Genomic DNA, 27,397 nt, shown 5'->3' on the forward strand with positions numbered 1-27,397 from the left:
TAATTCACTATTAAATATATAATCAAAGCCCATTTTTTATGGTAAGATTTTTTTTTCAGAAAAATTTAAAACTTGCACACTTTCTAGATCAAGGATAGATCTTTTAAAAGGAAAAAGAAATTTCCCGATCGAATATAAGCTTCTCTTCTTAAATTGCTGTTAACAAATTCTTATTTTAAAGAGAAAACCGTTTAGACTCTTCATTTATTAATAAACAATCATCCAGATCAACCAATGTCATAATGTTACTTTAAATTGTTGCGAAAGCTTCCTCTAGCATTATCAACATAATTTATTGTTCATAATTTCTTTTGCTAAATTGTTTATAACAATTGATATAAATAATGACCCTCAATTACTAGAATTGACTTATATTTTTTCATTAAACCTTGACATATGATTAAGCTTTTCACTTTCTCGATATTTTCTCGTACGACGAGCCATTATTTATTTATGGCCTTATAAACAATGTATTTTTTATAAACACCCCCTCCCATAAAAGCCACAATTTTCAAGTAATTAGCGAATACCTTTTTTTATATCCTTAATTTTACCATAAGGAATGTAATTATCTTGAGTGGCACTTGCGATATCTGACCCTTATTGTTTATAACTATTGTTATTAACTAAAAAGCTAAATTAGGAAAATTGATTTTTTCCTCATTTTTGTATTAATCTGTAGCACAAAATAAAACTTTTCACTCTCTTGATATTTTTTCGGATGGCCAGCCATTATTTATTTATGGTCTTATAAACAATGTATTTTTTATAAACACACGCTCCCATAAAAGCCACAATTTCCAAGTTATTAGCGAATACCTTTTTTATATCCTTAATTTTACCATAAAGAATGTAATTATCTTGAGTAGCACTTGCGATATCTGACCCTTATTGTTTATAACTATTGTTATTAACTAAAAAGCTAAATTAGGAAAATCGATTTTTTCTTAATTTTTTTATTAATCAATGGCACAAAATAAAACTGTTCACGCTCCCAATATAATTACATTCTTTATGGTAAAATTAAGGATATAAAAAAAACAATCACTAGTTACTTGAAAATTTTGGCTTTTAGGGGAGGGTGTGCTTATAAAAAATACATTATTTATAAGGCCATGAATAAATAATGCCTAGTCGTACGAAAAAATATCCAGATAGTGAAAAGTTTTATTTTGTGCCATAGATTAATAAAAAATAAAGAAAAAATCGATTTTCTTGATTGAGCTTTTTAGTTAATAACAATAGTTATAAACAATAAGGGTCAGATATCGAAAATGCTATCCAAGATAATTAAATTCTTTATGGTATATTTAAGGATATAAAAAAATGTAATCGTTAATAACTTGAAGATTGTGGCTTTTAAGGGAGGATGTGTTTATAAAAAATACATTGTTTATAAGGCCATAAATAAATAATGGCTCGTAGTACGAGAAAATGTTACGAGTGTAAAAAGTTTAATCACGTGTCAAGGTTTAATAAACAAAAATTGAAGTCAATTCTGGTAATTGAGGGTCATCGTTTATATCAATTGTTATAAACAATTTATCAAAAGAAATTATAAACAAAAAATTATATTAATAATGCTAGAAAAAGCTTGCGCAACAATTTGAAACAAGATTATGATACTGGTTGTTCTGGATGATTGTTTATTAATAAATGAAGATTCTAAACGGTTTCCTCTTTAAAATAACAATTTTTTAACAACTATTTAAGAAGAGAAGTTTTTATTCGATCTGAAGATTTCTTCATCCTTTTAAGAGATTTATGCTTGATATAGAGAGTGTACAAGATTAAAATTTTTTGAATTAAAGATTCTGAGGTAACAATGTGAAAATATGGAAATTTTGTTAAAAAATCATTTGTTTATAACATTGTACATTCCAAACAATTCGTCGTACGAAAAAAGAGCATAATGCAAAAAAGTTTATTTTTGCTCAGCCATTTTAAAAATTATTTTATAAAAGTTTTTTGTCTATAAAAAATGAAATGGTTTTAAAAAAACTGTGTACACAAAAACTCATTCATATTTTGAAAACCGACCCTAGATATTAGTAATCAGGGGCCTGTATTTCATTTACAAATTCAGATTTTTCAAATTTTTCAATTTATTTCATAGAAAAAAGTGTCATAGATACAAAAAGAATGTTAACACCAAAAAGCGAATTTCTAACGAATAAAGATTTTTCATTACAAAAATTAATAAAACTAAATAATTATTTTCACCAAAAAAGTCGCATTTTCAACTAAAAAATATCAATCTTGAACAAATCAAAAAGTGACATTTTCTATTAAGAAAAATTATTTTAAACAAAAATAAGTAATTTCCACTAAACAGTTAAATTTCCAACCAGACATAAGCCTTTAATCAAGAAAATAAATTGTTAACAATGTAGTGTAACTTTTGCCTAAGATTAAGTTTCCACAAAATAATTAAACTTTCAACCAAAGAGATGAATTTTCAACTTAAAATATAAATCTTGAACAAAAATGTGATTTTTTAACAAGTTTATGCAACCAAATCTTTCAATCAAATTAGATAAACATCCAAGCAAAGTAGAATGATTTTTAACCAAGAACTTGCATTTTTATTTAAAAAAATTAAATTTGTTCTATAATAGATAAAGTTTTGAATCAGAAAGATAAAAGCTCAAAAAACAGTTTAATTTTCTGTTGAAAAAGATTTCAGTCGAGTTTTTACGATAAAAATATAAATTTTTAAACAAGAAGTAATTCTCAACAAAAAAAATAAATTTTCCATCCGAAAAGACGAATTTTTTCTTCAGATGGATTTTTTATTCATATCAACATGTTAATATATTGTTAAAAAAAATAACTTAAGGTATTATTAAATTAATTAATTTTTCATTTAAAAAGTGTTAAATTTCCTGAAATGTTGCAAACAGGTAAGTAATTTAATAGTAACTCATAAATGTAATTTGTCAATAAAATTACTAAGTATGCATTAAAATGTAATAACATAGAATAATATTTAAGATCATAAATGATATTAGGATTAATATCATTGATTCACCTGCCAATTCAACTGTTTGGTTGTAATTTTCGATTTAAAATTCATCTTAATTAAAATTTATACATAATTTAAAAAAAGTGTTCAAACAATTTCAATTATTTTTCAGTTGAAATTTTATTACTTGGTTGAAAATTTCCTTGACTGGAAAATATTTTTTGATTAATATTTCAACTATGTAGATGAAAATTCTTTTTTTTTGGTTTGAAAAATGATATTTTTAACTATAAATTTCATCTTACTTGAGCAAAAATTAATTTTTTATGTTTGTTATTAAATTGCCTTTTTTATTGAAAATTCATATTTTAGAGTTAGAAATATAATTGTTTTTTTTTTTTTTTTAGAAAACTCTTGTGTTTGGCTTTAGAATTCAATAATTTGGTAGAAAATTAATTTATTTGGTTGATAATTAACTTTTTTGTTAAAAATTTATATTTTGGATGTAAAAATTATATTATTTTCTAAAAAAATCAATAATTTGGTTAAAATATTTTTTCTTTTATTAATTAAAAATCTTATTTGGTTGAAAATTTATCTCTTTTAGTAGAAATTTAACCTTTTTGTCTATAAACCGAACTGTTTGGGTAGAAATTCGTTTTTTAAAAATAAATTCAACTGTTTTTAATTTATAATTAAAAAATTTATCGGTTGAAATATCAACTATTATATTTTTTGATAAGAATTCACCTTTTTTGGTAGAAAATTAGTCTTTTTGATTTAAAAATTTAACAATTCGTTAGAAAATTGAAGTATTAGTTTAATCAAATAAGATGAATTCTGATAAAAAATATAAACGTTGATATATCAAACAAAAAAGATTTTTATTACAAAATAAAATCAGTGCAATTATTAAAAAAAATTAATTTTCAATAATACTGTTGAAGCCTCAACCAAAACAGATTAATTTTCAACTAAACAGGTGCATTTTTGCTAAAAAAAAAAATGGAATTTATGACAAAAAGATCAATTTTGAAATCACAAAAGACGAATTTTTAACAAAACGGTTGAATTGTTAATCAACACAATTTCAACCAAGCTCTTGAATGTTCAAGTCTAAAAGACGAATTTTCTACAAACTAGTTGAATTTTTAACTAAAGAGATGACATTTACAAAATTACTTAATTAAAAAAATCGTTCAAGTGAAAAAAATTAAATTTTGAACTAAATAATTAAATTTTTAACCGAAAATAATTTAAACTGTTTGAATACTTCTTCCAATGTATGCATTAATTTTAATTAAGATGAAATCTAAATAAAAAATACATAGTAGACTTTTTAAGCAAAAAGAATGAATTTTCATGCCAAAAAGACGAGTTTTCTTTAAAACAGTTATATGTTTAACTTGAAAGTATAAATTTTAAACAGAAAATTTAATTTACAACCAAACAATAAATATTTTAAGTAAATCGATTATATTAAACTTAATAATATTCATAATACTTAATATTAATCAATAATATTACAGTGTAATGCATAATTACTAATTTTTATTGAAAATTTTAATTTACCAGTTACTAAAAATTACTTAACTAAACAGTTGGCAAAATATAAATAAATTATCTTATAGATTTCGACGACTGTAATAGAATAGATTTAAAGTTTTTGAGGTTGAAATTTTGTAAATGTTAATAACTTGATTAGTAACTTTGTTAAATTTTATAATTTTCTATTTCTTAATTTTCCATTTTTAATCTTTGTAATTTTTTTATTTTACTAACACGCGTACAATAAAATTTTTAAAGAATTTTTTCAGATTAACATTTTTTTTTATTTGTCGAAGTTTCAGTGGTTTTGAGGAGAATGAAAAATAATTGAAATATTGAGAAGATTCAGAAAAGTTAAGAATGGAAAAGTTTAAAAAGGAAAAACATTTAGAAAGTTTAGATATATAAAATCATTTCAAAACATAGTTAATTTGAAAATTATAAAAATTTTGAGAAAATTGTAGCTTTTTACAATTTTGTAGAAAGAAGCTTTTTGTGAATTTGGAAAGGTTTTGAGAATCAAACAATATTCTCTAGATTGCTAGGAAAATTAGAAGTTATTTTCTGAAAGATTATAGGACAACTTTTTTTATTTTGCAAAATTAAAAAAATAGTAGTTCAAAAAATTTTCAAGATTAAAAAAATCAACTGAAATTACACATTGTAAATAAATTTAATTTAATTGAATGAATTCATTAAATAATTTGCCTTTCGATATAATTAATTTCATTAAGTTTAGATTCAGATTTAATAGGAAAAGGGAATTTTTATTGTACTTTTTTAAAAATTAAACATACATTAAAATTATTTCAAGCTAAAAATAACGACTTTTAAGGGATAAAATAAGCGTTACATTATTAGAATTAAATGGGAATTGCAACTTTTACCTGAAGAGAAAAAAACAATAAATTCTCAATAGTTATTGTCAAATAAAGAAAACCCAATTTTTTTTTTAAGTTGACCTCGAGTTCTTTTTCTAAATTCGTTATAATTAACATTAGCATATTTTCCTCGATTTTAAAAATAATTTTTAGTAGGGCTCATTTTTTAAAACTTGAAATAACATATAATAATAAATAATAATAAACCTAATAATAAATAAAAAATATATATTATAATAAAAACATGTTATAAAATTTAGACTGTTTTCTTTTCAGATATTTAAAAATTACACAAAATATTATATGTATAATTTAATTGCGCATGAATAGTAATTTTTGGTGGATATTAGGAAGGCATTGAAATTGATGTTTAAAAGCAGTGCATTTAACTATTTTCGCAAATTATTTTAAATTTACAAGATTAAAAAAATTCTTAAAATTCTTATCTTTCACCCAGATTTATCAGAAAATTGTTTTTATTTAAGAAACATTTTTTTCTCTTTCGCCTTGCATTTTTTTAATTCTAGGCGAACTGGCTAGCGCCAGATCGCGGATGAAACACACATCCAGGCCGGGCCCAGGTCGGGATTCCCGATCGGTACCCGATCAGTCTCATTATAATCCATTTCTGAACTTCGCGAATGAAGATTTATTTAAGGTAAACCCAAAACTAATGAATGTTCCTCTCGTTTCGACGACCACCTCAATCTTTGGAATTTTCAATACAGGTAATTTAAATTAAAATTAAAGTAGCACGGGTAAGTAAAGAACAGGGTTTAAAAAAATATGTTTTCTTCTTGTGAACAATTTTTTGTCTTCGCTGTCATGTTTGAGCGCGCCCAAGGCGCGCGAATGTTGGTTTTTGCGCTTCGCGCTCGATAATGTATTTACCCCGCGCAAGGCGCTCGGTCTTTTTGCACAGACTTTTTGAAACTAAAAGTAAAAGTATTGGCAACAGCAATTTCGTAATTGTGAATTCTCTTTGGTTAAAGCTCCTTCGGCTTTAACGAATACATCCTCATCACATATCTCATTTTTCACACTCAAATTTCCCCTGAAATTGTATACTATTCCCATAAATGTATATTATTATAATTCATAACATGCGTATGTATAAAAACTGACATAGTTTCATTGTCTTATTTAAAGAAAATGCGCATTCTTTAAACAATATGTTGTTATTCAACATTTTATTGCAACTTTTTTTCGTTTTTCCAGTATCAAGAAAATGTGTTGACTTATCCTATTTTAATTGTAATACAATTTGTCATTTCTATGTTTTTATTTTTAGATTCTGAAGGATATTATGATTTACGAATAATACTTATAAAATGTGATTGTAGGAATAAAAATTCAAATAAAAAGCTAAATGTTTAGTGCAGTATAAAATTCTGCTATTATTTTGTTTTATAAACAGTTACAAATTTCTGTTAAAAATTTCCACTCGTGTATTGGAAGTTTATTTCCGAAAGGTAAGGTAACGCTACAATACATAATATTCTATTTTCCAAATGTTGACATTGGTATAGTACCTCAAATGTATTTGAATTTTATAATACAAGTCCAGTGGTCAGTAACTCGACACCTGTTGAAAAGTATATTAAAAAAATATATAAACCACTTCTCAGAAGACTTGTTCCTGAAAAAAAAATTTCTGACGAAACCAAGATTTTTAGCAATGCATAGTATATGATGCGCGTATTTCTAGAATTCAAAGAATTCATAAAATTTCAGGATTTCTTTGAATTCGCAGAATTTACGGAATTCGCGAATTTTTGGAACTGAAAGAATGAATGGAATTGATGGAATTCATGGAATTCACGGAGTACATGGAATTTAAGAATTTTCTTGGAAATTACGGAATTCACGGAATTGAAAGAATTCACGAAATTCATGGAATTCACGAATTTAAACGAATTCACAAAATTTAAGAAATTCAAGAAAATAAGAAAATTCACGGAATTTACGAAATTCGCGGAAATCAAGGAATTCACGGAAATAATGGAATCACAGAATTCCTGGAATGCACAGAATTCATGGAATGCACAGAATTCATGGAAATCAGAAAATATAATGCGAATGAAATTCAATGAAATCACGGAGTTCACCAAATGTATGGAATTAATGGATTTCCACGAATTCCTTCAATTCCTTCGATTCCATTTATTCCACAAATCCCATGAATTCTGTAAATTTCTTGAACTTTATGAATCCCATTAATTCATTGAATTTTGTGAATTCCCCAAATTCCCATAAATTTCGTGGATTTCTTTATTTCCATGAATTCTCTGAATCCTTTTAATTCCTTTATTCCTTTTATTCCGTGAATTTCGCGAATTACACAATCCTATGAATTCCTTACATTCCTTGAGCTCCATGAATTTTGCGAATTACTTGAATTCTACGAATTCCTTGAATTCCATGATTTCCACAAATTCCCTTAATTTCGAAATTCCTTCATTTCGATAATTTCTACAAATTGCCTCAATTCTGCGATTTTTTTTGTAAAATCCGTGATTACAGTTATTTCCGCGAATTCCGTGAATTCCATAAATTACGTAATTGCTATAAATTCCGTGAATTCCTTCAATTCCACAAACTCTTCAAATCCCATGAATTCTTCAAATTCCTGGAATTCCTTAGGTTCCATTAATTTCATGAATTTCATGAATGCCATACATTTCGCCACCTCCTTTAATTCCATGAATTTCGCGAATTCCGTGATTTTTCTGAATTTTCTTTGAGTCCTTGAATTGCATGAATTGCCTGAATCCCATTTATTTCGTGAGGTCATTGAATTCCATGAAATCTGCGAATTTCATGACTTCTGTAAATTCAATGATTTCCCAGAAATCCGTGAATTTCATGAATTCCGGGACTTCCTCGAAATCGGTGAATTCCATGAATTTGGTGAATTTCTGGAATTTCGCAAATACCTTGTGCACAATTTTCGTCATAAAAACGCTCTTATTCATGTATTGGAATTCTGTACGATGACTTCACAATTTACAACACTTAAAATATATGTATTGCAATTTCGTCATTCGAATACTATGTTTGCCATTTGACCTCACACTTGTATTGTAGAAGTCTTGTAGAAGTGTTGTATAATTCCAAACATTTTTAACAGTGTAGTACATTACTCGCGCCTGCATGGAATTAATGAAATTCACGAAATTAAAGGAATTCGCGAAATTCACGAAATTAATATAATTCTCGGAATTTACGGATTTCATAGAATTAGAGGAATTGCTGGAATTTAAGGAATTTACGAAATTCGACGAATTCGCGCTATGCACAGAATAAAAGGAATTCATGGAATTCAAGAAAATCAGGAAATTTACGGAATTGAACTAATTCACGAAACTCATTCAATTCAAAGAATTCACGTTACTCTAGAAATTCATAAAATTCCAGAAATTTACCGAATCCATGGACTTTACGACAATTATGGAATTCGAGAATTCATGGAACTCACGAAATTCAAGCGATTCACGGAATTTACCTAATTCCTGAAATTTAAAGAAATTATGGAATTCATGGAATTCATGGAATTCACAAAATTCAAGGAATTCAGGAAATTGAATAAGTTAATGAAATTCAATAAAAACACGAAATTGATTGAATTTACGAAATTGATGGATTTCACGGAATTCAAGAAACTAACGAAGTTGATAGAATTTACGGAATTTATAGAATTCATGAAATTAATGAAAATAACAGAATTCGCGGAATTCTTGGAATTAAAGGGATTCGCGCAATATATGGCATTGAAGGAATTTACGCAATACGCGGAATTAATGGAAATCACGAAATTCATGGAATTTACAGAATTCAAGAAATGAATGGAATTCTCGAATTCAAGAAATTCACGCAATTTACCTGATTCGTGAAAATTTAAGGAAACCGTCGAATTTGTGGAATTCACGAAATGCAAGGAATTTATAAAATCCAATAAGTTAATGACATTCAATGAAATCACGGAATTTACAGAATATGAACTTCGTAATTACCATTAATTCCACGAATCACATTACTGCGGTAAATTCCTTGCATTCCTCCAATTCCATGATTTCCGAGAATTTCGTGAATTCCACGAATTCCATAAATTAAGCGTATTATCATAATTGCCTAAATTACAAGATTTTCGTGAATTCCGATTTTTTGCGAATTCTTGAAATTCCTTAAATTCTATGAACTCAATAAATTCAGCGAATTTCGCAAATTCCTATAATTCGTTGAACTAAATTAATTCCGTGAATTTCACGAACGCCATTTATTTCGCGAATTCCTTTAATACCACTAATTCCTTGAATTCTCTGATTTTCATGAATTGCTTAAATTCCTTTAATTCCATGAATTTCCTGAATGTGTTGAATTTCATAAATTCCGTGAATTCTATAAACTTCGTCAGTTTCATGAATTCCATAGATTTCTTGAATTCCTTAATTTCCATAAATCCCTTGAATTCTGTCAATGTCACGAATTTGCAAAAGGTCTTTGGGATCTCTTCTATTCTAGAACTTTGGGAAGACTTTTTGTGCTTTTTCCATAGACGCAACATTAGGGTGGTTCAAAAATGCATGGGAATTTTTTTTTTTAATTTTTATGGGGACACCCAGAAATTTATTCGAATTCACACAAAGATACATGTTTTTGTTTTGAAAAAACATGATATTTAGGGGTTCCACAAGCCCCATGAAGTTTAACACGTATTTCCCATAAGACAAAAAATATTTTTTTGTAAATCTTTTTCAGAAACAATTTATTATTGTTCATAGCAATTTTCTCATAGAATGGAGTTAGAAAGACGTAGTTTTTTCAAAATTTTTTCACTTGTCCAATTTTCAATTAGAGGGAAGTGATAGTTCATCAATGTCAACAAGAGTGATTGTTTCAACAATTTATTATTATTGTTAATAATATTCTCTTATACAAATGCTACAAAATTGCAGTTTAAAACAAAATTCACTATTAGTCAAATTTTTAATGAAGATAAGTTAAGTAATTGATTAAAGTCAAAAAAATTAATTGTATAAACAATTTATTATTAATATTATTAATAATATTATATTTGTATAATGCTAGAAATATGCGGTTTTTTCTGAAAATTTCAACTGTTTATTTATTTTTCATTAGGCGTGACTTAATGATTAATTAAATTTAGCAAAAATAATTGTGTAAACAAATTATTATTGTTTATGACTAACTTCATCTATAGAAATGTCTTATAGTTGCGGTTTTTTCGGCAATTTTTACCTTTCTGTCCTTTTTCACTTAGTGACATGATAATTAATGAAAGTTAACAAAAAAGTTCTTTAAACAATTTAATACTGCTTATAACTATCTGTCCTTAGATAAGTGCTAGAAAGTTGCGGTTTTTTTTCTATAAAATCTTTAACTTTGCTTCGCCTGCTTAGTTATTAACAATTAATAAATAAACAATAAAGAAAACTACATTAAAAATAATTTCTTTCTTTTTTGTGGATAAGAGCGAAACCGCCATTCCCTCGCACTTATCTAAGAAAATATAGTTAAAAACAATATTAAACTGTTTAAACAACTTTTTTGTTAACTTTTAATAATTATCACCTCACTAAGTGAAAAAAAAAACAAAAAGGTAAAAATTGCAGAAAAACCGCAACTTTCAGGTATTGATGTAGATCAATATAGTCATAAACCATAATAATTTGTTTAAACAATTATTTTTGCTAAATCTAATGAATTATTAAGTCATGCTGAATGAAAAATAGACAAACAGTTGAAAATTTCAGAAAAAACCGCAACATTCTTCTAATTAAACAAAGAGAATATTATTAACAATGATAATACATTGTTTAAACAATTAATTTTGTTAACTTGAATTCATGATTACCTAACTTTAATTGAAAATTGGACAAAAAGCCAGAAATGTCAGAAAAACTGCATCTTTCTAGCATTATTCAAATATAATATTAATAATTATAATAATAAATTGTTTAAACAATTTTTTTTGACATTAATTGATTACTTAACTTATCTTAATTAAAAATTTGACTAAAAGTAAATTTTTTTAACTGCAATTTTGTAGCATTTTTTTAGAGAATATTATTCACAATAATAATAAATTTCTTAAACAATAACTCTTATTAACACTGTTGAACTATCTCTTCCCTCTAATTGAAAATTGGACAACAAATGGACAATTTTTGAAAAACCGCGTCTTTCTAACTCCATTCTATGAGAAAATTGCTAAGAACAATAATAAAGTGCTTAAAAAATTTATGTTAACATCAAATTATCAGTATGAAATGCTCTTTTATGTGCCAGAAATAATTTGCCGTAAAAAAACAGCAAAAAAATAAAAATTAGCGCCAAAAACTCGCGAAACCCATTTTTTCACTTTTGGGGGTTTTTTGGGACCCTATAATTTTTTTTGTTCATTTCAAAACTTTCTCACTCTAAAAAAAATTGTGTTTTAAAAAAAAATGTCATGAATAAAAATTTCCGATTTTATTAAATAAAAGACTTTATTTTGATAAATATGAAAAATTCAAAATGTCAAAATGGCTAAATAGTACTAAAAATAAGATGATAGCGCGAATACTTTTTCCTTATCAATACAATTTAGTGACCTTTTCAGAATTATACTCTTTTTAATGAAACCTTATTTTTCGATATGAGTAATTTATGCAGTTTTTGATACAGAAGAAACAGCTTTTATGCTACTTTAAAATTCGAAATAAAAACTCGATTTGCGACTTTAATAGCTGAACTCGCAAATACCATATTTATCATAATACTGCGCACTTTTATATACTTTCTCAGTTTATTAGTTCATTCCGAAGAAAACCAAACTTGTAAGAATAATAATTTTAAATGCAGATTGCATGCAGATAAAGTTTGAGGAACGTTCTTTTTTATAAAAAACTAAAAAACCCGTGTAAAAATAATCCCATTTGGCCCTATTACAAGTCGGGCACTAATGGGGGGCTAATCGGGTTATTAATTTTGACAAAGTACCCAGTCGGGGGATAATCGGGGACTAGTTGGGCTTTTTGTTGTCAAAATTTCAGTCGGGGCCTGGAATCTTTAGGCTCTGGTCGGGAGCTAGTGGGGCTCTGGTCGGGTTATTCTTATGTTTGAGTTTTCGGCGTGGTTTTATCAAATGAGGTAATATCTAAAAAAAGCGTAATGATTTCTTTATTCTAAAACACGAAGAATATATTTAACAATAATTTTACACCGCTTTTTAGAGAAAAGATTTATTAATGTTAAATTCGTCTCAAGTATACTTAATAAATAATTATTAAGCTAATAATTTTGTACAAAAATCAACTTTTTATAAAAACAACGATCAAAATCTTCAAAAAGACGTAATCTTATTTTTTTGTAGTATTTTTTAGAAAATTGCGAATTCTAAGAACATTTATAAATACCTTTTTATGGAATTTTAAGAAAATCCATATTGCAAAAAATACATATAGATGTGGGTGAAAAGTCTGCCGAAAGTCATAAGACTCTAAATTTCTACAGATGCTTATTTTTTAATTGATCTGAAAGATTTGCCATATGTAAATAAGGTCTAATCCTTTATGTAGTTGAAATTGGAAAGAGAAAAAGTTTTTGATTAATCAGTGAAGAGCAGTATCTTAGTAGTAAACTATTAAGCACGGTACAGTTCAGATTTCGCTACCACCTTCATTTGAGTCTTGCGGTTCTGGACTGGTAGTTTTAAAGAAAATCCACAAGGGCGCGACGTGCCGCCTCTCGCGCAACAGAAATGACGAGTCGAGTGTTTAAGACAGCAGTCTGCACGTAACGAAGCATCATAACCTGGAGTACAGACTACCGTGACCAACATGGCGGTTCCTTCAGAGCGAAATTCTTCCATTGCTGCCTTCCGGCTGTAGTTTTTTTTTTTTAAATTAATATTCCACAAATTTTGGGGAATTTTAGTTACATAAATTTATGTAATTTTAGGCGTAGGATATGTTCCCCATTAAATCTTGGGTAAATCTGAGCACTTTTAAATATTTCAAAACAGTTTATGGAGATTTCTGTAAATAATAAGTATTTTGACAAACTTTTAGGTGATGTTCCACAAATTTTGGGGAGTTTAGTTAATATTCCACGCGGATGTATTATCATATGACCCCTACTAGTACCCGATCAAGCCCCGACTAGGATAAGTCGGGTCACATGACTAGCCCCCCAATAATCTACCGTGACGCTACTGGTCGGGGGCTAGTCAGATGACCCGACTAGCCCCCGACTTTAAGTGGGGTCGAATGGTCTGGAACCAGACTAGTTCCCCATTTGAATTTCTACTCTGGTACTTATCATGCACTGGCTAATACTGTACCATTAAATTTATTTGAAGGATATATAAATTTAATTAATTAAAATAAGTTCCAACAAACATTATGCAAATGATTAATTGGATTTTACATATTTAGTAAATTAGTGCAAGAATGTGAAACTCGTGCGTTATAAAATAATATTACATTTTTAAAAATAAATTTTACAAATCCATATTAAACATTACAATACTTGGCGGAAATTAACTTTATGTAAGCAAAATAATCTTAATAAAGAATTGCTGGAAATGGGAGATTAATGGGAAAATATAATACCGCCAAGTTGCAAAATCCCCAAAATGCTTTCTAAACATTTATTTACGAAATTCTCAAAGATTTCTAAAAAAAGTTTCTATATATTTCAGGGTATACTAATATTTTTTCCGAAACTACTTGGTCAACTTTGATTTTGCAAATTGATGTAGTTTTAATTGGTAGTTTTTTCCCATCACAGATAGTTTTCCTGGTACTTATTACAATTTATAATACCTGAAGAATTATTCAAATTTATTTTTGAATCTCAAGAAAAAACAATAGGCCTTTAAAAAATGCTGAATTAAATTTTTTTTAAGCACTCCAATTATTTAAATAATGGTGGTATTATTTGGTATTTTCTTTCAGTCAAGGAATCAATTACTTGAAACAATTTAAATTTTGAAAAAAAATTATAAGATGCTTATTTTGAGTAATAGATCACATCTTAGGCCCACAAAAATATTTTCCAGGCCAGGTAAAAAAAACTGACTTTTTGAAACTCTCAAGGTAATAGTGCGGAAAAGTTGCGCTTTTGGGAAGACAAATGAAGTACATTTTTTTTTAAATTGGCCAATATCTCTAGATACAATAAATATTAGTCTCTAACAATAATGTTATACTTTTGGTTGAGAGAAACCCTTTTCTTTTGATTGAAGAAATATTTTATAGAACGTATTCAATACTATTAAACCTTTTGGAATCAAGTAAGTTTTCTTTGATTTAATTTTTGTTGTCAATGTCAAGATAAAGTTTCACGAAGGTTCCTTTTTAACAAAAAGTAAAGAAGTTATCATAAAAATATTCCATGGCCTTCTTTAACTTTTATGAAAGGTTTCTTTTCACAAAACCCAAGTTAATTTTATATGCTTTTATAATTTTTGAATGCCTATTAAACGTGTCAGCGAATATCGTCCTCGAAATTGAGATAAATCGTTTGCTCGTCCCATTTTCTATTCAAGCAGGCTAGTATGCTTATTCATGATTTTATTCATTGCTGGCATAAGAACCTTGTTTAGATAAGAATATTTTTCAAAAACAATAAATAGGACAAAACACCATGTATAAATGTAGGATATATCCATGTGTCTTCACACTTGTTTTTACACGAATACTGACCAGAAAGTCTCGACAGGAAAGGTAAGCTTGATCAAAATATTGATTTTTAAAATGTCCTGCATTCTCATTTTGTCAACATTTAAACATTTTTTTATTGGATTGAACAATTTCAGATAAACAAGATTTGTTTTTGTAGCTTCGATATTTTTTATTGTTGAAAATGATCTTCATTTTCCTTTATGCCATTGCACCATTTGTACACACACGCGGGGTAAGTTCTAAATTTCAACAGAAAAATTTGTATTAATTGTATTAAATTAAAAACTTGAAAAACGTTTTTTCTAGATTCATGAACATATGACAGTTAATGAAATTATGCAAGTTTTTCAAACAACACCTGATAATGGTAATTAAAATTAATTTTTTCACTCTTCCACCGTTTTGAATTTCTAAATTATCGTTTTTTTAAAACTTTTCACTGTGTGCAGAATAAATAAAAAATTAAATAGATTTTTAATAATTTTCTTTTAATGCGAACGAATTTAAAGAACATTTTATTTTAATGACATAAGTGACTAAACATTCCTGAAATTTCAGTACCCGAATATGAAGTTGTTCCAGTAAAACACACGTTTCATAAAAAAGCTGACAAATATATCGTTGAAACAGCATTCCAAAATGCAAAAATATCTTTCAATTTAAAGCAAACTGAATCAATGTTGGTTAGACAACACACCAAAGTTTGGACAGCACATAAGAATTCATATCAGGCACATGGAATAGAGTACAAATTGATTGAAAATGCAAGTATCCATTATTTAATAAGTAGATTTAATAAGAATCAAATCAATCCTTTCTTTGACCGTCAATGTAAATATGAGTAAGAATTTTTTGTAGGGCTTACGGTCTTTAATAAATTAAAATAATTCAAACGAAATTACTGAAAAGTTCGTTTATTGAAACTCTGACTACATTTTTCTCGAATCACGCAGTCCGGGGCCGGCCGGATGCTGGCTGGGCCAACCCTGGTTATATCACATGGTCGGGAACTGGCTGGGCACTGGTCAGGTTAATGTTTTTGTAAAAATTACACATTTTTTAAGAGCCATGATATTATCAAAGACGTAATTATGGATGCTAGATGAATTATTATTTGAAAATTGTAATTTAAAGATTTATTAGATCAGTGAAACAAAAATGAGCTTTTTTAGATTCTTAAAAAAAAAACATTAATTTTTTTCGAATAATTTAATATTTTAAATTAAACTGTTATCGATTCTGCTATGTGCAACAACAGAAAGGATACAATTTTTATTAACTTCTCTATATTCAGACAATATTTGGCCTGTACAATTTCAAATTTACCGCCATATATAGCGCCTGCTGTGTCTGTCGTCTGCATAGAAACTCAGTAATTTCGCAAATAAAATCGAGACTCGTGGTTAAAATCAACCTTATTTCAGTAATTAGTTTGAAACCCCTACTTAGTGCGCGAATAATTATTATTTTTAATTAAAATATAGTATTGTGTATACAGTTTTTACTTTCTTCCTTCCTAACCTTAAATCACTACGTGGCTTCCAAATTGCTATGATATTCTATCATGAGAGAATAAAATTCCACTGCAATTTTCTTGCCAGAATTAGTTCACTAGATTTGACTTTTAAAGTTCACCGTAATCTTTACGATGAACCTTAAAAGACAGAACAAGTTAACAATTTCTCGCCTGAAGCAACATTTCTTAACCGCTATTAGGCCGGATTACCCGACTGGATCCCGGTTGATATTGAAGCCGGGATCTGACCAGTTTACCGTGACGTTTTTGGCCGGATTCTCCGACTAGCGCCCAACTTAAAGCGGGGCTATCCGGCTGGGACCCGGCCGGATCCCTGATTGGATTTCTACACGGGGGTTACCATTGCGTGCCCTTTTTAGAGAGTTTGAATAAATAATGTATGAATAACGATCGGTTCTTACATATAATTATAAACAAATTTTTTTTCAAGTAAAAGAAATACAAATACCTGTGCTTACTTTCTTTTAAAAAACAAAAACATTCAATTTTTTAATCAAATATCTGTCAATTGTTTAGAGTCAATTTTTGAAAGTAATACTGATGTGTGTAACCAAAGTAAATTAAAATATACAAAAAACATTTCATATAAAAGCCTCATAAAAAATGAAGAGGCTTTTTTTTTGAAAAACTACACTGTTAAAAATTTATGTTAGAAACTTCTACTACATGTATTGGATGTATATTTCCGAAACGTCACGTAACGCTGCAATACAAAATGTTGTAGTTTCGAAATTCTGGCATTAGTATGCTACCTTACATGTATTGGAATTTCATAATACAAGTCTAGTAACTGAATATCTCGACACCGGTTGAAGCGAAAAATTAGAACAAAATATGTAAATAATCACAGAATTCGCTGAATTTAAGAAATCACTGAATTGATATAACGCCCGGAATTCACGGATTTCACGGAATTCATAGGATTCACGGAATTCATGTTATTCGCGGAATTAATAGAATTCGTAAAATTAACGGAATTCGCAGAATTTACGGAACTCAAGAAATTGATTCTATGCATGGAATACGAGGAATTCATGAAATTTATAGAATTCATGGAATTCATAGAATTTACGGAATTCAAGAAAATCAGCGAATTCACGAAATTCGCCTAATGTACGGAATTCACGCAATTCATTCAACTCACGGAATACACGCAATCTATGAATTGAAGGAATTCACGAAATCAAAAGAATTTTCGGAAATCAATAAATTCACGGAATTAATTAAATTCATAGAGTGTATGGAATTCATGGAAATCGCGGAATTCATTGATTTCAAGGAATTCCGCGATTTCCCGGAATTCAAGAAATTCACATAATTTAACTATTTTACGAGATTCAAGTAACTAGCGGAACTCATGGAATTCACGAAATATATCGAATTCATAACATTTAATAAGTTAATAAAATTCAATCAAATCACGGAATTCACGAAATTTATGGCATTCATGGAGTTCCACGAATTCCTTGAATTTCATTAATTCCGTGAATTCCTTGAATCTCTTCAATTCTGTCAATTGCATGAATTCCAGTTGTTACATGAATTCCTAAAATTATTTAATTTCTATGAATTCTTCGAATTCCGCAAATTAAATTAATTCCGTGCATTCCGGGCGCATCCCGTGAATTTACTGAATTTTGTGCATGAAGTGTATCCTGTGAATTCCGTAAATTCCATGAAGTCTGTCGATTTCGCGAATTACGTAAATTCCATAAATTCGATGAATTCCGTGAATTCCTTAATTTAAATTAATTCCTTGCATTCCTTTAGTGAAACGAATTCCATGAATTCCTTCAATTTAATGAATATCGTGAATTCCTTCAATTCAATGAACTTCATGAATTCTTCTAATTTATCGAATTCTGTGAATTCCGAGAATCGAATAAATTCCGTGAATTCCTGAAATTGCATGAATTACTGGAATTTCATTAATTCCTTGAATTCGATTAATTCCGTGAATTCCTTGAATCCCTTGAACTCTGTGAATTGCATGAATTCCGGTTGCTACATGCATTCCTAAAATTCTTTCCTTTCTATGAATTCTTCAAATTCCTTGAATTCTGTGCATTCCGGGTGTTATATAAATTCCGTGACTTCCTTGAATGCCGTAAATTCCGCGATTACAGTCAATCTCGCGAATTCCACGAATCTCGTGAATTCACTGAATTTCGTGAATTTCGTGAATTTCGTGAATTCCGAAAATGAAGCTTCTGTGAATTCCGTGAGTTTTATAAATTAAGAGTATAGCCTGAATTCCGTAAATTCGATCAATTCCTTGGATTTCGTGAATTCGATTAATTCAATGAATTTCTTCAATTCATTAAATTCCATGAATTTGCGAATTCCATGAAATTCTTGAATTCCTTGAATATCTTGAATTACATCAATTCTGTGAGATTCATGAATGATATACATTTTTTGATTTCCTTTAATTCTATTAAATTCGCGAATTCCGTGATTTTTATCATTTTCTTGAATTCCTTGCTTTGCATTACTTTCGTGAATTCCTTAAATTCTATAAATTCTTTAAATTCGATAAATTTCATAAATTCCATAAATTTCGTGAGTTTGTTGAATTTCATGAATTCTGCAAATTCCGTGACTTCTGTGAACTTCATAAATTCCTTCATTTCCATGAATTCTGTGAATTCCATGAATGTTATGAATTTCATAAATTTAATAAATTTAGTTTTTATTCTTAGAATTTAATGAAGAACGTAAGACCTGCAAAAAATTCTTGCTCATACCCATAATCCGTAGCCACTAACACTTCTGTATGCACTAATAGGTCCCTGAGATTACTCTTTTTTAAAAGGTCAAAAAAAGGCCCCTGATTACGAATATCTTGGGTAGATTTTCGATATATCGGTCAATTTTTGTTTAAATGATTTTTTTTCAACAATTTCATTATTTATACATAAAAAATTTACGAAATCACTTTTAACATGGCTGAGCGAAAATAAAACTTCTCATCCTAAATTGTTGTTAAAAAGTTGTTATTTTTAAGAGCAAACCGTTTAGACTCTTCATTTATTAATAAATAATCATCCAGATCAACCACTGTCATAATGTTGCTTCAAATTGTTGCGAAAGCTTTATCTAGCATTAATAACCTAATTTGTTGCTTATCATTTCTTTTGCTAAATTATTTATAACAATTGATATAAATAATGACCATTAATTACCAGAATTGACTTAATTTTTTTTTTATTGATCCTTGACACATAATTAAACTTGTCACTTTTTTGATATTTTCTCTTGCGACAAGCTATTATTTATTTATGGCCTTATAAAAAATATATATTTTTTATAAACACACCTTCCCCTGAAAGTTTCAATTTCCAAGTTATTAGCGATCACCCTTTTGATATCCTTAATTTTACCATAAAGAATGTACTTATCTTGGGAATCATTTTTTAAAACTGAGCCTCATTGTTTATAACTATTGTAACATAAAAAAGTTCACCACAATTATTAAATTAATTGTTAAAAATTATAAACAATATAATTGTTTAAATAATTAATTGTTTTAAAAAGGAAAAAAACACCTGGAGATATTGCCAAGAAAAATTCAGAACTATCTTCACTTTTTCTTTAGGACTTTTGGTTTTTTTCGTTATGAAGGATATATGTTAATTAACAACGTAATTGTTTAAAAAATGACTTTTTGGAAAAGGTGAAAAAAACACCTAGACATGTGGCTCAGAAGATTCCGGTGGTGTTTTTAGTTTTTGTTTACGTCTATTATTTAATTTTTTATTCAAGGTCGAATTTTCAAATCTATATGCATAGCTAACTTCTGGGTCGTAGATAATTACATTCTTTATGATAACATTAAAGATATAAAAAAGGTAATCGCTAATAACTTAAAATTTGTGGTTTTTAGGGGAGGTTATGTTCACAAAAAATACATTGTTTATAAGGCCATGAATTAATAATCTAGGGTCATTATTTATATTAATTGTTATAAACAATGTAGCAAAAGTAATTATGAACCACAAATTCTATTGATAATGCTAGATAAAGCTTTCCCAACAATTTAAAACAAGATTATGATACTGGTTGATCTGGATGATTGTTTATTAATAAATAAAGAGTATAACGGTTTCCTCTTAAAAATAACAAATTTTTAACAACAATTTAACGAGAGAAGTTTTCATTCGATCCGAAGATTTCTTTTTCCTTTTAAGAGATCTATCCTTGACATAGACAGTGTACAAGTTTTAAATTTTTCTGAATTACAGATTCTGAGGTAACACTGTGCAAATATAGCAATTCTGTTAAAAAATAATTTTTGTCAATAAATAATAAAATTGTTAAAAAAATTGTTTAAACAAAAATTGACCCAGTTTTCGAAAACCTATCGAAGATATTCATAATCAGGGGTCTTTTTTTGACCTTTTAAAAAAGATTAATCTCGGGGACCTATTAGTGCATATAGAAGCCCAGTGGGTACAAAATTTGGCGACGTCTTTACGACATCGTTACGATATCTTTATGACAACTTTACGACATCCTATGTCCATATCGTTTTGTTGTATTTACGGTATTATAAATAAGTCGCATGATCTGACAATGTCTTACGACATCGTAAAGACAGCGAAACGACATGTACACAGGATGTCGTAAAGTTGTCGTAAAGATGTCGTAACGATGTCGTAAAGACGTCGCCAAATTTTGTGCCCACTGGGAGTGTTAGTGGCGACTGGATTTCCATGATTTTTTTGTTAACCCTTTTCTACATTATTTTATCAGAGATAAAATCAAACAATTGCGCAAATAGTTTAAGAAAAATATTAATTTGTACACAATTAAACAATTGCGTTCATTAAAATTTTTTTCAGGCTTTTGAAGACATTGGTATATTTTATGAAGACCCAGAATATTTAGCTTCATTTGCATTAACGAAGGAGGATGATGATGGAATGAACAAATTGGACAAGACCTTATTATTAGTAAATGCCTAATATCATACTAAATTAAATTTGTAAAATATTTTTTTTTTTAAATGCACAGAATAAGTATACTTTTAAAAGTTTTTTTAATTCTACTTTTACATCGACTTTAGGATTTTATACTTACACTTTCAGGATGGTGTTTTTACTATAAATGGGAATAATATGGTACTACGTTCACTTCCAAAACGTCATCGTTCGAAACGTAAAATCCAACAATTAGATTTTTTATCATCTGAGGAAGATAATAGCCATATGATAGCTACTGTCGATCACGCAGTTTTCCATATACGTGAATCTCCACATTTAAGTGAGTATAAGAATCAGGAATTCCAAAAAAACAAAAAAAATCTATAACTTTATTTTTTAACTTAAATGATTTTATATTTAAAAAAAAAGTTTATTTCACCTACAAATGACAAATATAAGTTACAAAAGTTTTTTTAATAAAAAATTTTCAGACAGAAGTTCTATATCAGCAAATTCTTTTCTTAAAAAATTGGATAAATTAGAGATTACTAAAAAATCAAATAGAAAAATTCCAGATGTCATATACCCAGAGATACTGCTAATTCTTGACCAAAATTATTATTCGTGAGTAAAAAGTATGCAATTATTGTCAGCTTGGAAAAATAATTTCAAGGTATCTTATTAAAAAATTATTGTTTTCAGACATTTCGAACAAAACTTTGCAAAAGCTCTTAGTTACATCGTAACACTTTTTAACGGAGTTGATTTAATGTTCAGAGCTTTAAGTAAACCGGAAGTCCGTCTAAATATTGCTGGAATTATTTTGTCTGAGGTATTTACACAATTTTAATTCTCTCGTTATAATATAATTTGTTCCAATTCTTATGATTTATTTTTTTCAAAAGGATCAAATTCCCGTTTTCCACACCTTTCTCTCGGGTAAAAATAATATATTGGATGGTGACGGCTCTTTGGAAGAGATTGGTAAATATTTGTTTAAAGAAAAAAGGTTTTCATTCAAGAAAGATTACGACTTAGCTTTATTAATGACAGGGTGAGAAAAATTTAAACTTCATTAAATCCTTTTTTTTTTAAAGTAATGTATTCAATATACTGTTTTTTCGTTTTCACTGCAGGTATGATATGTTTCATGATGATGGGAAACAGGCTTTAGGTATGATTAATTTGATTTTTATCTACATTAAAATTTTTTTAATTTATTAATTTTTGCAAAACAATAATGTGACTTTTATAATATAAAAGGTGGCTTTTTAACAAAGTCCTCAAATTTCTAACAAAATAATTAAATTTTAAAAATAATAGTTGAATTTTCTTTCTAAAAAGATAAATTCCCAACAAAAAAGTATCATAATTTATACAAAAAACAAATCGAATTTTAAAGCCAAATATTTTCAACAAATAAAGATTTTTTCCGCAAAAAAAAATAAAAATGTGTCTAAATTTTTGAACCTTAAAGCCAAAAGGCGAATTTTTTCTACAAAAAATTAATTTTCAAACAAAAAATATTACTCTTAGGCAAAAAATTAATTTTCCATGAAAGTGATGAATTTTTACCCAACAAAAATAAACTAAAAAAGATAAATATTTAAAAAATGGAAAAGTTACATTTCCAGGTAACTTTACCAGTTTAACTTTTACCCAAGTAGATAAATTTTGAATTAAAAAAAAAATTATTAACAAAATAATTAAATCTTTAACATGATTTCTGAAAAAACTATTCAACCAAATCTTTCAATCAAAATAGTTGCATACTCGAGTAAAGAAGAATAAAAAAGGTGCGATTTTCATTTTTTAAATTCGACCAAAGAAGATGAATTTTTAAATCAAAAAGATAAACTTTAAAAAAAATGGTTGAATTTTCACTTAAGAAAGATTTCAATTTACTTTTCACGATCAAAAAATCAATTTTTGAACAAGAAATAAGTTTCTGCGAAAAAAAATTTTTTCAATCCAAAAAATATAATTTTTAACCAAAAAGGAGGACTTTTTAACAAAATTGTTTAATTCACTATTAAACAGTTACCCTTTTACCTAAAAAATTTTAATTTCTCTCGAAACAGATGAATTTTCATTTTGAACAAAAAAACGAATTTAAAAAAAAATGATTGAATTTTTATCAGAAAAAGATTTCAGTTAAATTTTCAAGATCGAAAAATAAATTTTTAACCGAAATTAAGATTCTGAAAAAACAATTTAATTTCCAACACAAAAAGACGAATTTTTTCAACCAAAAAGGATTAATTTTTAACAAAATAGTTTAATTCTCTACCGACTAGTTGCATTTTTATTCAAGAAAGATGAAATTTGTGCTAAATGAGAGACAACAGTCTTTTTTAAATTCAACTTTCATAAAAAAAATATTTAAGTTTATTTCTCAATCAAAATATAAATTTGGAATGAAAAGTAAATTTTCTATGAAATAGTTAATTTTTTTAGCAAAAAAGTAGAATTTTCAACTTTAATTTCAGATTAATTCTTGATTGAAAAAATGGCTTTTAAGCGGAATTTTCATCCAGAAAGGATTTTAGTTTTTTTTCAAAAGCAAAACATTAAATTCAAATAAGTAATTTTTCGACGAAATAGTACATTTTCAACAAAAAAGCCGAACTTTTAATCAAAAAGTATGGTTTTTCCACAAAATTGTTGAATTTTTCTACAGATATTTCATTTTTTATCCAAGAAAGATAAAATTTCTTTCAAACCAAATGAATCTTTAATTAAAAAAAAATTATTTTAAAATAGCGGAATTTCCATTCAGAAAGGATTTTAATTCTCTTTTTAATACCAAAATATTAAACTTAAACAAGTAATTTTTTTTACAAAATAGTTACATTTTCAAAAAAGCAGCAGAGCTTTTAATCAAAAAGTATGGCTTTCTAACAAAATTGCTGAATTTTCACCCAAATAGTTGAATCTTTATCCAAGAAAGATGTAATTTCTGTTGAAGCAGGAGAATTTTAAAATCAAAAAGATAAATTTTCAAAAGGAGAGTTAAATTTTCATCCGAAAAGGTTTCAGTTGAATTTTCAACACAAAAATCCAAATTTTAATTAAAGAGTAAATTTTTTAGGGAAAAGTTGAATTTTCAAAAAAACAGTTGAATTTTTATCTGAATGAGACGCAATTCTTTTACTAAAAAAGATTAATTATTACATCAAAGACAAATTTTTTAGAAAAAATAGTTTTTATCCAAAAAAGATTTCAGTTGACTTACGAGCAACAATATATGAACTTCAAACAAAAAGTTAATGTTCTTCGAAAACGGGTACTTTTTCGAAAAACAGTTTTATATCGATAGTTCTATTTTCAATCAATTTATACAGTTTTTGATTCGTTTTTATATCAAAATTACTCCCCTAAAATATTTTTTCAACAATTAATTTTTTTAAAGTTATTAGCAATCAAAGCTCTTGATAATTTCTTTCAAAAATGGATTACTCGCGAACGGTTCAACGAAATTCAATAATTTACTTATGCTAATTTTTGTTACAAAGAATACTTTACGCTAAAAAATTGGTCGGTAATAAAAAACATTTTTTTATTGTTTGAATAAGCGTTTGTTTTAAACAATCGGTTTAAACATTCAACCTAGTAGTTGAATTTTAAACCGAAAAAGATTAATTTTCAATAAAAAAATTTAGTAGTTGGTACTTAAATTAAAACTCTTCATTATTTTAAATATCAGCTAATAAATTTTTTAAATTGAAAATTCATCTTCTTGGTCTAAAATTGAATTACTAGGTTGAATGTTTGAACCGATTTGTTGAAAATACTTTTTTGGAAGAAAATTGATCTTCTTGATTAAAAATTTAACTATACTTTGTTGAAGATTAAACTATTTTATTAAGAATTGAGTTTTTGTGTTTAAGCTTCATTAGTTCACTTAAAAATTTATCTTTTTGTTGAAAAAATTAATTTTTTGGTTAAAAATTATTTTTAAAAATTAAAAACTAATCTTGTTAATGATAATATGACTGTTCAATTTTCTGGGGAATTCACATGTTTTGATTGAAAATTCAACCACTTGATTGAATACTTAACCACTCTCTTAAAAACAATATTTTCGGTTGAAGATTAATTTCTTTGGTTGAAAATTTATCTATAATTAATTGAAAATTAAACGCCCTTATTCTATTTTAGTAGAAAATTAGTCTTCTTGGTTGAAAATTAATCTTTTTGATAAAAAAATAACTTTACCTGGTAAAAAGTTGAACCGCTTAATTAAAAATGTATTTTTTATGAACAATTATCATTTGAGTTTAAAATTCGTTTTATATTTTACTTAATATGATACCCACAATAATTCAATTCAAAAGAATATATTACCCAATTGTTCCTATATTTATTGGCTTAAAGTTGATCCAATTTATTAAAAAATTCATTTTTTTAAAATGATGCTTCATTATTTTGATTAAAAATTCATCTATTTTGTGGAAAAGTAAATTATTTTGATAATATTATTATTTTCTTAAATTACTATATTTAACTGAAAGCTTAACCATTCAACTTTTGGTTGAAAATCGATTTTTTTAGTTAATAATGGATCTATTTTGTTGAAAATTAATCTTTTTGATTACAAAATTATTTTTACTCTGTACAAATTTAAACCATCAGCGCGGTCACAAAAAGTCAATAATTTTTAAACTACTACAAAATACAAACTTTTTTTTCACCAACATTTTCGGAAGAGAATGTAAAATTTATTGGGACATTGAAGAATTCTTTCAAAGGCGGAAAAATTTATATAATTTTGAATTGTTTAAAACAAACGATTATTTGAATAAGAAATATTTTTTATCATGGAACAATTTTTTAGCGTAAAGTATATTTCGTAAGAAAAATTTTCATAACTCAGTTATTGAATTTCGATGAAACGTTTGCGAGCAATCCATTTTTGAAAAAAAAAGATTAAAAAATGTCCTTAAATCGTTTTATATTAACTATAGAGTGGATTTCGTCAAATAGAAGTTGTAAAAAGGAAAATATCTTTTAACATTTAAAACTTATTGCACTTAATGCCTTTCAACAGGACTCGCTTTTCTTAATGCAGCTTGTACTCAAGCATCGGATAAACGAAAAATCTGGGCCCTAGGCTTAGTTCAGGACGACTTTGCTTTTTGGGGAATTCTCATTGCTGCTCACGAGTTAGCCCACTTGTATGTAGTATTTTTATTATTAAATTTTTATTCTTCAAAAGCGCTTCGCAATCTTTATACAATGAATGGAAAATGTTTCTAAACTCTTTTACGTCATTAGGGAGCATTTATTCACAGAAAAAACTAAAGTTTCCATTGGAACCCGTTTTTGGTTCCAAAGGAGCTGCAACAAAAATGAACCCTACTTGCTGAAAAGGAACTTAAAACGATAAATGAGTTCTAAATAATACCACACTTGGGGCTCGAAAGGATCTCAAATGTAATTGAGCCTATTACTAAAGAACCTATTTTTCGGTTTGCCCACTTCGATACTATGATTAATTAATCAAACAATATTTATCTTGAATTGCACATGTAATCGAACTCTGGTGAACATAAATTAATGAAGAAAATTAAATTAGAAAATAATAACGTAATTAAAATACATATAATGACTTGATAAATATGATTTGCAGGTTATGTAGCAAACTTGTAAATATAAAGGCTTATTCATGTTAGTGCTTACAATCTTGGCAACTTTTTGAACTGCGCTTGCGTCGCGCCGGCAACACAAATGGTTACTGTTGGCGCGCCGATTTTGAATAGTGTCGATATTCAAATGTGATATTTATAATAAATAATGATCATAAAATGCATTAACAGTAATTTCTTAATCCTAAAATAAGATTTTGAAGT

The 27,397-nt window shown here is 27.3% G+C and overlaps 1 protein-coding gene across 1 annotated transcript in view; it reads left to right on the forward strand.

Annotated features, from left to right (window-relative positions):
* Positions 1–2,890: 2,890 nt before the first annotated feature.
* LOC117181026 (zinc metalloproteinase/disintegrin-like) overlaps positions 2,891–27,397 on the forward strand; it is a 29,803-nt gene continuing 5,296 nt past the window's right edge. The window contains exons 1-10 of the mRNA XM_033373595.1: positions 2,891–2,903; positions 5,922–6,122; positions 16,037–16,107; positions 21,465–21,575; positions 21,711–21,885; positions 22,037–22,169; positions 22,248–22,377; positions 22,451–22,599; positions 22,682–22,719; positions 26,596–26,722. Coding sequence (XP_033229486.1) covers positions 2,891–2,903; positions 5,922–6,122; positions 16,037–16,107; positions 21,465–21,575; positions 21,711–21,885; positions 22,037–22,169; positions 22,248–22,377; positions 22,451–22,599; positions 22,682–22,719; positions 26,596–26,722 — 1,148 coding nt within the window. The remainder of the gene's footprint in view (positions 2,904–5,921; positions 6,123–16,036; positions 16,108–21,464; positions 21,576–21,710; positions 21,886–22,036; positions 22,170–22,247; positions 22,378–22,450; positions 22,600–22,681; positions 22,720–26,595; positions 26,723–27,397) is intronic.

Source organism: Belonocnema kinseyi, chromosome 10 (genome assembly GCF_010883055.1).
Source record: "Belonocnema kinseyi isolate 2016_QV_RU_SX_M_011 chromosome 10, B_treatae_v1, whole genome shotgun sequence".
Taxonomy (NCBI): domain Eukaryota; kingdom Metazoa; phylum Arthropoda; class Insecta; order Hymenoptera; family Cynipidae; genus Belonocnema; species Belonocnema kinseyi.